A 12051-nucleotide genomic window follows, 5' to 3' on the forward strand; every position below is an offset into this window, starting at 1 on the left:
CTGGCTACTTCCTAAAGAATGTACTGTGGGAAATCTCAGGAGAGGTCAGTCAGCGAGGGACACGCTGGGACAAGGAGATCGGGGTCTGAGAACTGCCCTGTGCCCCAGGTTCTACATCTTTTAAATGAGAACACTGTTACTTTGAAATTTTCTCTTATCTTTCAAGTTGTAGATTCTAAGCAGAGAAGTACAGAGAATCCAAACTGGCATCTGCAGAACGATATCCAGGACGATGTAATGTGATCCTGAGGTCATTTCTGTGGGGCTGTGGCTCAGTGCGCGGAGAGCGGTCTGAGCTCAGCTTCCCTCTGCTACTAATTGTGTGACCCCAGCCAACCTTGCCAAGCCTCGGGTTCCCAGGATGTTGCATGGAACGATCCCTAGAATATGCTTCGGTCCTAGAACGCTATATCCTAGGGATTTCTGTTATTCCAAAATAAAGTGGCCATGTTGCGAACAGTGTGAGAGTGTGTGTGTGTGTGCATGGTTCTCCCAAAACTAGGAAAGGCCCTCATTCTTCCAGAGTGGGCCAATGTCATAGACAATGTCATAGACATGTGTGTCAGAGATAATTACAAGGAATACGGTTACAGACAAACCAAAAGTGCAAAGATGGGGTAGTGCATCTGTAAATTACACTTTCTCATATGGAGTAATCTCAACTATTCCTGAGAGCCTTCCCATCTCTGCAAGTCTAGGCGTCTCTTGTAAACATCCATATAAGTTAGAAACCCTCCGCTCAATCCATTTCTCAGCAGTCCCTTCCCCGAGACTGTGGCTGCTGAGGAAGCATCTAGTGGCCGTACTTCCATTTTCTCATCATCTGGATTCATTGTAGTCACTATCTCGCTACCTGGTTTCTTCTTCACTGGGACTTTTTTTTTTCCCCTTGCTCTTTGACATTAGTCACTCACAGCTTTATCACCAGTGGGGCTTCTCTGCTTTTCTGCTAAACGTCAGTCTTTTCACTCTGGGGCTACAATTTGAGCCTGCCTGAGGGGCTTCCGGGAGTGGGGAATCCAGCCCTCCCAGCAGGGGGTCAGAGGCCTGGCTGAGCAGCCCAGGAGGGAGGTGGTTTGGAAAGATTAGTCAAAACCTTGACACTCACATTTGAGTTGTGTCGATCAGGTGGCAGTGTAACTCCTCACCACTAGCCTTCACCAGCTCCTGAAACTCCTCCATAGTGTTTGTCAAGCTGGCATCCATTTTAAACATGATCCAGAATTCTGTTATCCAGTACCTACGAGGTGGGAGTCAAAAAACAAAACAAACAACAATCCAAAACTGAAGCCAAGGACTCATGCTTTTTGGTGGGTTCTTCCCACGAAGAGGAATCAGAAAAAGACAGAAGCTGCTTTGTCCTTCTGCATGCCTGGGAATACAGAATATATATTCTATATATAGAATATAAGGGGGTGGGGTGATGGTGTGGGGGATGGAAAGAAAGCCACCTGCTGACAGTCCTCTGCCCCTCCACACACCACATGCTTTGACAGGATAGGCACAGCACAACAGAAAAAGCGACAGAAAAGATTTAGGCACAATCAGGTGTATCCGAGATAATTACAAGGAATACGGTTACAGACAAACGAAAAGTGCAAAGATGGGGTAGTGCATCTGTAAATTACACTTTCTCATATCTTACAAATATAGGACCATGAAAAATAATGTCCACAAAAAAGTTTTTAATGACGAAAGAAGATTCCTAGAATATAAAATTAAGTGAGAAATAAAGGATACAAAAATGTATTTTGACCTCAAATATGTTAAAAAAGAACTGCTTAGAAAAATGACAAAGGAAATATTCCAAAATAGTGGGATATGAGTAATTATTACTATAGTTATACTCTTTACTGTACTTTCCAAAATGCTCTAATATGAGCTATATTACTTTAATAATACCCTTTCCAGGCTGTCCAGAGGTGTTCTATAGACAGGACGGGAAAGGTAGGGAGCATGAGGAAAGAACTAGAATCCCTTGCTTCAGCCTTTCATTTCACCCAACTCCACAAGTCCCAACTACACGTAGAAACGTTACCTTACAAAATAGCAGATCTTCAGACAAAGCCCTGGTGAGTTCTTTGCCAAGGCGTCCTTATAGGTAGGGCTGTGGTTAAGGGAAATAGAAGCCTCTGTCATAGAAACCAAACAACTTCTCATCTTTGGAAGTATTTGCTAAAACCCCCCCCCCCGCCATATTTTCTTATTTTTTTGGCCATAAGACAAAAACCAACTTGATGTGTGCAGTTGTGTGCGTATTAGCACCTGGAAGGGTGATGATGGGGACTTTCTGTGGAGCCCACACCTCCTTATGGAAGGAGGTCCCAACATCTCCTTTGCAGAAGGGGAAGTAGGAAGCCAACAGTGGGGGAAGGTCCTGGCATAAGCAGCCTATCTGAATGGCAAAAGGGGCACATGACCTCCTACCCATGCCCAAGAGATGTGGAGTCCCACTGAAACAACTTTGAGGAGCCCCTTCTCTTAAAGTGTTTCGAGGAATGGATAAACAATTTGTGCAGTAAATGAGGAGGGGGAGAATGAATGAATATTCAGATATACTGTCATGATAATTAAGGGCAGTAATGTGAAAAATGATAATATATGCCTGCAGGAGGTAAGCAGATGGACCTTGGAAGTCGTGATGGCAAGTCAGACAAAGCCATGTGATTAATCCAAAATACAATCAGAGATGGCACTCGGAATATTCCATGAGAATGGTGCCATCCTAAGAATATGAGAGAATAGTAAGATCCCATTACGTTGACCTCTTTAGAGATCTGTGGAGAGAATATTTCTTTTATTTTACAAGCCAAAGAAATGCAAAATCCAATCCACTGGTACCCTGGGTGGGTCTACCATCTCTGGTCACCAGACTGAGGAATCAGGTTACGTGCACCATGGGCCCTGCCAGGCTGTACCCTCCGTCCCTTCTAAACACTGTGCTGTCATAACTTCGGTATGGGGTTCAGTGACTTCCTGCAGCGCCCCTGCCAGGAGTCCAGTGAGTAAGCTGGCAGAAAGCTCAAGTAAGTGGGTGGGAGTGGTCTTCCTTCAGTGTGCATGTGTATCTTAAATCCCAGAAAATGTAGAGGTAAACAGAGCAAAGTGAAAGTCTACATCCTAGGATCAGTGCTTTTGATTAGGAAGGAATCTGAGCATTCGGGGATTTTATATCCCTGTAATGTTTAAGAGCATATTGGCATGACAGTCTCGAAACTTCCCTTTATAATTAAGTGCTAAAGCACTTGTGGTTTTAAATTGAAATTTTATCAAGTTTAATCATGGCTTTGGAACTTCTAAAATGATGTTAACTGTTTATAACTTTAATAGTTATAAAAACTATTTAGAATTCAGGAAGGCATCTGAAGTATTTAAAAATCATTCAAAATGTAAAATTCATAACTGTAGTTTACAATCATCAGAAGCATTTAGTTAATGAGCATTATTCAAATTAACCAAACATTTTTCAAGGCCCCTTAAAAATGCTTGGTGAAACATGCTAGACTTACAGAAAGAATCATATTTGCAAACTAAACTTGAAGCCCTAAAGAAGAGCTATGGCTGTAAAATTGGTACTTTTAATAAAATCACTTAAAAAAGTAAATTTTGATAGACTTACTGCCTATAATATCTGTCCTCAAAAGCACCAAAACAAAAACAAAACACAAAAACACACATTAACAGCAACACAGAAAATAAAAATAAGTCCAGGCAACTGGCAAACCTGATGAACTAAAAGGCTCTGTCTGACGCCTGCCTTTCTTTGGGCATAAAAGGTAAGAGTGAAAACAAGGACTTTACGCGTCTTTAGGCCGTATCGCTGAGGAAATGCCTGCCTTCAATGCAAAGAGCTTTAAGCACAAGGCACATTCTAGATAAATATGGCCCAGATTCTGTATTTTTATTATTTGATGCACTTGCTGAAATTTTTATTCTTCCTTTTTAATGAGGGACGGAAAACGTACTTCTCTTTCAAAACCAGCTAAGTAGATCTGTAAATCAACACGGTGCCTTTTACTGCGGAGCTTTCATCTGGTCGCTCCCTGCCCATCCCTTGTCCCTTCCAATGTCCATCCCTGTGGTGCGCGGCGGCCAGTGGCCCAGCGTGTGGGCAGGACCTGAGCGAATTGGTCGGTGTGCACGCCAGCTCTCCGTGCACAGGGCCAGGCAGGACGCCGGGCAGGAGGACACAGCCTCCCCCTCATCAGAGCCCCTAAGCCACAGCAGAGGCAGCCCTGAAGTGAGGCAGGGCACCTGCTTTTTCACGTGGAGCGCCGAAGAAAGTGCCCAGCATGTGCAGTATCAGAGGCTCCAGCATCTGCCTCGAAGGGGTTCAGGTCACTGTTTGGTGGAAGCTTCAGGCTCCACACATCTTCCTTGTCTTCACAGCCGGTATTCTGACTGTACTTTTCAGGCACTTGAGCCATTCAAAGCGTGTTTTCAAATCTTTTTTAACGATAAAAAACCAGGAAGCATCAAGGAAACCGTGAGCTTACATAGCTAATAATTTTATTACTTCCAAGTCAGAAAACAAAAGAGACACTAAACGTGAAGAAAAAATCGTTCTGCTGTCAGTGTTTAACCTGGGCTTCAGTGACAGGCAGTCTTACTTCATGTTCCCTTCTTAGAATCTCGTCCCCTGCCCCAGACCAAAGCCTGAATTTCTCACCTAAAAGTGTCCAGTGTTTTGCACCCATAGTCAGGCAACATTTGTCATGTACTATCATGAGATGGCCCCTGAGGTAAGTTCTAGAGAAACAAAGATAAATAAGCCTTGGTTCCTGATGCTGACGGACACACAGACTAGTGGGGGAGACACATACACGGGTAAGTTACAGCATATACATTTTTAAATCTAGGTTAAAAATATAGATTTTTTTCTTGAGGTAACTTACAATTAATTTTTAGTACCTTTTAACTTTCTATGTTACTAACACAAATCAAACTACGCAGCTAGACACAAAGTTTCTGCAGTGTACTTGAAATAGTCATCTATAGAGACCAGAGCACGTATGTAGCACACTGCAAAACTTACAGACTGAAGTCTGGGTAGATCAATTTATTTAGCTAACAGAGTAAAAATACTTGGCACTTTCTGCAATCGTAGATGAAAAGCTTTTCAAAGCAGATTACATCCAGACCAGAGACGTGAGAGACACTTAAGCAATACAAAACTAAAGTCACAGGAATTAGATTTTCAAAGCACTGTCTAAGCACGCTAGATGCGTTTTTAAAAGGGAGGGGTGTGTGGAAGGCTGAAAACGACAGGAAAGACTTCACAGAGGGGTCTTGAAGGAGCTGCTAGGCACTGAGGGAGGAAGAGGCCATCCAGGCACAGGAATTGTAAGAGGACCTGGTCCAGCTGGTGCATGGGGAAGTTGGGTGTGGGGGAGACAGGGCTTCTGGGAGAGCTGCAGGGGGGAGGAGAAGGGACACTGGGGGGTCAGACCGTGGACGCCGTGGCCTGGCAGCCGAGGAGTTGGGCATTACCCTGCAGTCTGCCGAGGCTCTGAAGCAATGGCCTTTGCGATCTGCTTCTCTGGAAAGTAACTTCAGAGGCGGCTAATGATTGGGGGGTGGGGGATCTAGCAGCACCCAGTGAGGACAGCAGTCCGGGACAGAGAGGGGCCCAGGAGAGAAGATGGAAGCCCACACCAAGGCCGTGGCAGGGGGATGGAGAGAAGAAAGCAGCTAAGAGTCATTTCTGAAGTAGAAGCCCTGGGATTGAGTAATGGACTCCGTAGGAGGTGAAAAGCAGGGAGGAGTCAAGGGCACCTCTGAGGTTTCTGGTTTGGCTAAGTGGATGGGCAAGGACACCACAAACTGAAAGTGAAAATGAAAATGCAGGTGTCACAGCAGAATTAATGGGTAGTAACTGGGGATGAAGGTGGTGAGAAAATGAATTAAGTTTTGAGCATATTAAGATGGAAGTGTCTGCAGCACAAACTAGTCCAAATATTTTTTACAAAAGGGTCTGGGTAAAAGAAATACAGACTTGGAACAAACTGAGGGTTGCAGAAGGGAGAGGGTGGGGGGTGGGGTAACCGGGCGATGGGCATTAAGGTGGGCACGTGTTGTGATGAGCACTGGCTGTTACACACAACTAATGAATCGCTGAACACGACACCAAAAACTAATGATGTACTGTATGTTGGCTAATTGAATTAAAAAAAAAAAGAAAAGAAATACGAACTTGAAAGTCCACAGCACAGAGGGATAGAGGTGGAAATCCTGGAGGGAAATCACCCAGGGAAGGAGGCAGAGTGAGAAGGACACCAGGACGCTGTCCCCCTGTTTGAGAGGTGCTCGGAGAAGGGGCTAGATGAGAAGCCAGATGGAGTATCAGGAGGGAGAGGGTCTGGAGAGGCAGGGGGTGTCCACAAAGCTCAGAGTAAGCAGGGATAGAAAAGAGCCAAGGGGCTGAGCCACCCGAAGGCCAGTGGTGACACGAGAAGAAAGTCTGAGGGCCGGGGTGGGGGCCCCAGCTGAGTGAAGGAGTGAGTGGGAGTCAAGAGATGGGAGATAGTGAGTGCAGACTATTTTAGGAGGTTTGTGCACCAAATTTCTAACTAACAGTGGAGGGAAGGCAGGGTGGAGAGTTAATTTTTAGGTTGAGGAGACTTGAATGTGTTTTAGGCTGAAGGGCAGGTGTCACTGAAGGGGCAGAGGTGAAAGTGGAGGAGAGGGGACATGTGAGGGGTCAGCCTGTGGGTGGGGGGAGTGAGCAGGAAGAGTGGGCTGTGTACGTGGGGGCAGCCAGGGGGCACCATTTAGTCCTTAGAGCAACACGTTTCTCACTGAGAAGGTTTTAACTACTGACACTGCTTAGAACTGCTGGTACATGGAGTTAGGTAAAAAGTCGACCGACTCTGAATCAGCTTTACAATGATTTAAAAATTCTCTGCAGACCAGACACCCACTTATTACCTGCAGCTCTTATTATATAGACCTCTGCCAACGCTCCGCCCTTGGAATCCTTTGATATGAGAAGTAAAGATTTCTAAGTAGGTTTAGAGAAGAGATTCAGTCTCTTCTGGTGGCTTTTATTTTTTTTGTATGCCGTAAGGTGAAAAAGAAGGAGCCAGGGGAGGGGGTATAGGATGAGAAGAGCCACCAGTCATGACTCACTGCCAAGGACCCCGGCTGCAGGTGCTCCACGGGCTCCTCCGTGCCTTTCCCATGAGAAAGGTGCACCTACAGTCCTTTCTCATGGGGCCACGGCTTCCAGTGTCCCCAGCGAGAGGCAGAGGGCAGGCTCCTTCTCCACCCTACTCAATTCACACCCCATAAGAAGGTTAAAATCCAGCAGGGTTTGCTTGGCCCATAGCCAGCGCCTCTGCCTGAAGCACGAAAGCAGACTCTGCAGATACTGTGGTGTCACGAAGCTTTCTTCAGAGCCTGGGGAAAGGGTGAGAATGGGACAGGAGAGCCAGTTTGTCATTGGAGTTGTGACTGCACCCTTGTCCATCTGCACAGGACGAAAACGAATTTTGACTAACCTACAGGAAAGGGATTTTTACTCGCCAGACATACTGAAGACCCATGATTTCTTTGACGATTTGCCTGAGCAATCAGCTTAGAAAACATTGCCCTGCCCAACCACGGTGACACATACGTGTGCCCATGTGCTCACAGACACACACACTGACACCACGCACCACCCCCACACCCCCGAAAGGACATTTTTGAACCCATTTACCACTCAGAGTTATTCCAAACCAATCGCAATGAAAGCAAATTTCAAATTTCAAGATACTTCTGAATGAATCCCATTGGGGGATGGGCAGTCACTGTGCTCAAGGATATAGGGTGATAACTTTTTGGAGCAGCTCAGCAGAGGAAATGATAATTCGGTGCATGGTCAGCATGACTTGCAACAGTTGGTTACTTCGACACAGGTTTCCATCTGCATCTGAAAACACAAAAAGCAGCATCTGAGCAAGGCCCCCTGAGAGAAAGGAGTCCCCTGCTGGGACACCTGACAACCCTCCATTACCCGAAGGTGGTGGACGGCCAGAGTGGCTTCACACAGTGCTTTTCTCCCCCTGCCTTGAGCACCACACCCCCCTCCCTTCTTTGCTTCTTACCCTCCTGCTGCATTCTCCCCTTCCCAAAATGTCCATTTTGATGTTCATTAACCACCTCACCTGAAAGATAGTAGAATCTTGGGAAAGGAATGAAACTTGCATCATACACTCAAGTTTCTGTTGAAAGCAGAAACAGATCCAAGTTTTATGGGGCCCAAAGTGCATATAATGGGGGGGGGTGGGGTCCTTTCTAGGGTCAGAGTGAAAAATATATAGTCTTAAGAGATTACAGTTAAATATCCTACTTTTGAAAAATTTACAAGAACATGTGATCATAGGAATACATTTCTAGGGCTCTCTCATGGCCTTGGAAGGGATTCCTGCCAGCGAGGGGCCCTGAAATAGAAGTTTGCCTAGGTTTATGGGCAAAATGCCTCTGGATGAAAATAAAGGAGGAAGACTATAGGCAAACATGGCATTTGGAGATGGTGGTATCCACGAAGTATCCCTGATGGTTCATTTCAAAGATCACGGTTAACGAGGTTTTCCAAACCCAGCAGGTACCAAACAGATGCATTCTATACACGGGCAGTGGGTATAAATATTCCCTCTGGAGTGGTTTCCAAAATCTTTTCAACACTTATGGCATGCAGTGTTAGGGGCTATGTTGGTTATTTGGGGCCAGATCTATTCCCCGTCCTTCACCGTGGATTAACCCTTGCCAGCCAGCTTCCAGGTGGGTTCAGCTATGGGGAAGCATCAGGGAGGCTTTGGTGCCACTTCCTGATAGCAGCTCTAGGTCTCTTCAGTGAACGATCACACTGGCTGGTCTGTCCTTCCTGACTCCAGCTCTTACTGAGATCTAACACTACTGATCTCCATTGACCCCTGGCCCCTGGGTTGGGGGAAGGGCAATGACTTCTGGTTGTTGACCGTCTGGGTGCAGCATCTCTTAACTCCACCCTCATCTCTGTAAGTACTACCTTCGCTGCAGTGCTCTCATTTAAACAAGCCATGTGAATTCTGTTCTCTGATGGGAACTTGGATGATTCAGGGCAAAGTATCAAAGGAAAGAAGGGACATGACTTGCTGCAGCACTTCGAAGCTCTTTAAAACACATTGTGCAAGCGAGGTTGTCATTTTCACTCTTTCCAAGTGCACCAAACGGTAAATGAAGGGCACCGTGCATTTGGGTTCCAGATTTGGAAGTTTTGGATCACCCTCAGACGATGACCTAAAGTCACAGTTCATTGAGAAACTGCACTTCAATGGCCCGGATCACTCACCTTTCCCTCACCAAATCCACAGATTTCTGCGCGTGCTGTTCCTCCCCCTGCCTGCCCTTCCCTGTTTCCCTGGGAGGCCTTTCTGAAGAGGCCATGGCTTCCACTGGGCGCACAGTCTCCTCCTTTCCCAAGGATGCCGATCCTGCCTCTGTCCACATTCTCTCCTGCATCACCCACTTCCCTCCCTCTCTCTCTCTCCTGCTTTCCTTACCCATGGCACTTAAATACAATGTAACAAAGCCTTGGGCTCTCAGCAGCTCTAGGACTTCTCCATTTCTCTGTTCCCGTTTTTAGCAGATCCTCACTCTCATCAATTTCCCACCTCCCATTCCATTTTCAACCATTCCATTTTGACTTCTATCTCTGCTATCCCACTGAATAGTTTATTTTCAAGGTCACCAACCAACTCCACATTGCCAAATCCAATAGTTTGTTTCGCTGGCTTCGTCTGACTTCGTGATTCAGGTTGCACTCAACCCAACCCAACCCAAGTTGACAACACTCTTTCCTGGAACACTTTCTTCTCTTGGCTTCCACAACATCACACTATCTCAGCTTCTCTCTCACACTCTTCTTCTGTCTCCTCTTCCTCTGCTGAGCATTTAAATGTCACCATGCTCTGTGGCTTAGTCCTCCCACTTCTTTTTAAAAACAATTTTAAAAATTTGAAACTTCTTAAATTTTAAATTAAAAATTTTAACTTTTTTCCTGGGGTGAACTCATCTAGTCCTTTGGCGAAAACACCATCTATTTGCTGATGACCGTCCAACTGATATCTTTAGCCTGAGTACCAAATTAACATGTCCAACATCCTCCTTGGCAAAGCAACACAGGGGTCTAATTTCAAACTTAACTCATCCCACCCAAACTCCTGACCTCTCTCTCTCCCCCCTAGTCCAGTCCTCCTCCATTCTTCCTCATCTCAGGAAATGGTACCACCAACCATCCTCAGTTACCCAAACAGAAAACCTAGGAGTCATCCTTAATTTCTCACTTTCCCTCACATCCAATCCATCAGCGGGTCTTGATTCTACTTTCAAAATGTACCTCAAACCAGTTCATTTCTCTCCATCCTAGCCATTACAGAGACCACTTGTAACTAGTACCATGATGCACAAACCCAAATGACCCCCTGCTTCCTCTCTTGTCCATTCTCCATACAGAAGCCAGGAGGGTGCCCATAAATCAGGTCATGTGCTTCGTACCCTTTAATGGATTCCACTCCACTTGTAATAAAACACAAAATCCTTGCTGTGGCCAGGGGAGCTCCATCTGGCCCCTTCTAATATCTCCCACTTCATTTCATACCATATCACTCCTGTCCATACTTCTATTTATACCTCAGACCCTCCAAGTTTATTCCTAACTCATAGACTTTGCATTTGATATTTCCTGCAATGTGGCCTTTCTTCCCTTGGCCTAGTCATGTCATTCGGTCTCAGTTTCAATGTCACATCCTCAGAGAGTTCTTCCTTAAACTACCTGAGGTAGCCATTACCCTGCCTGAGATTCTCTGTAGCACTTACCATGATTAGAATTATCGTTTTAATTTTTATTTTCTGAGCCTCCCCTAGAATATAAGCTTTGTGAGACCTCAGCCCTGTCTGTTTCTCCCACAACCTTATTTCCAGGGCCTAGAACAGTGAGGATACAGTGAGGATAAGGTATTCCTTAAACATTTGTTTAGTAAGTGAGTGAACTCTATCAAATAGGACACCCCTTAACTTTCCTTATGTCTTTGGATATTGAGCTTCCTTTTGTCATTACATATTTCACTGATGAAATACTTGTTTTCTTCTTGGCCAAAGTTTACCAAAAAAACTTAAGGTTACAACTTGACAAATCATTTTTATGAAGTATTCAGTTAGGCTCATTATAGTTTTGTTAATCTTTTTTTTTCAAGATTTTTAAAAATTTATTTATTTGAGAGAGAGAGAGAGAGAGAGAGAGAGACAGAATGAGCTGTGGAGGAGGGGCAGAGGGAGAGGGAGAAGCAGACTCCCCACTGAGCAGGGAGCCCGATGCCAGACTCAGGACCTTGAGATCGTGACCTGAGCCAAAGGCAGATGCTTAACTAAGCCACCCAGGCACCCCAGTTTTGTTAATCTTTCATGAATTCTTCTCAACTTATTGAGGCAGGGTCAGTATCATGTTGGGTATTTTCACCATAAGCATCTTTGCCACAAGCTTTTTCACCACATAACTAACAGGCTGTAAGGCAATTTTGCTGTAGAAGATAAAAAGTACCTGGTTGACAGTTTGGCTTCATGTTCCCATGATGCCGTACTCTCATTTTTATAGGAGATGAAGCTCAGCCCTCACAATGGTCTATACGGTGGCACCGACTTTTGAACCCAAGTTTCCCACAGAACTTGGAATGTCCGTCAGTGGACGCGGGACAATATACCATGAACAAACAGCCGTGGAGAAGGGCTTCACAATGCGATACAGAGCTCATGTACAAATACGCATCTTAGTACTTGGAAACGGATACCTCTCTTCATGAAGGAGGAAATTTTAGCAAGGAGACAAATCCATAAGCAAAAAAAAAAAAAAAAAAAAAAAAAAAAAAAAAAAAAGTGTAATAGTACGAAAGACTTTGAAGACTGTGTTGAGCTCCCACACACAAAGGCCAGTTATTTGCACAGGACTGCCACTGCACATTTTAAAGGTACTCAAATATTTTCTATTTTGCAATAAAGTCTTTTTAATTTCGTGATTCAGTTTTCATGTTTTCT

At 45.0% G+C, this 12051-nt stretch overlaps 1 protein-coding gene across 3 annotated transcripts in view; it reads right to left on the reverse strand.

Annotated features, from left to right (window-relative positions):
* RASGRP1 (RAS guanyl releasing protein 1) overlaps positions 1-12051 on the reverse strand; it is a 76938-nt gene that overhangs the window by 24350 nt on the left and 40537 nt on the right. For all 3 annotated transcript variants that reach the window (XM_044917810.1, XM_044917809.1, XM_044917808.1), the window contains exons 3-5: positions 7807-7912; positions 2039-2101; positions 1109-1240 (exon numbers count right to left, since the gene is read on the reverse strand). In XM_044917810.1, the coding sequence (XP_044773745.1) occupies positions 1109-1240; positions 2039-2101; positions 7807-7912 (301 nt within the window). The remainder of the gene's footprint in view (positions 1-1108; positions 1241-2038; positions 2102-7806; positions 7913-12051) is intronic.

This window comes from Neomonachus schauinslandi, chromosome 9 (genome assembly GCF_002201575.2).
Source record: "Neomonachus schauinslandi chromosome 9, ASM220157v2, whole genome shotgun sequence".
NCBI lineage: Eukaryota > Metazoa > Chordata > Mammalia > Carnivora > Phocidae > Neomonachus > Neomonachus schauinslandi.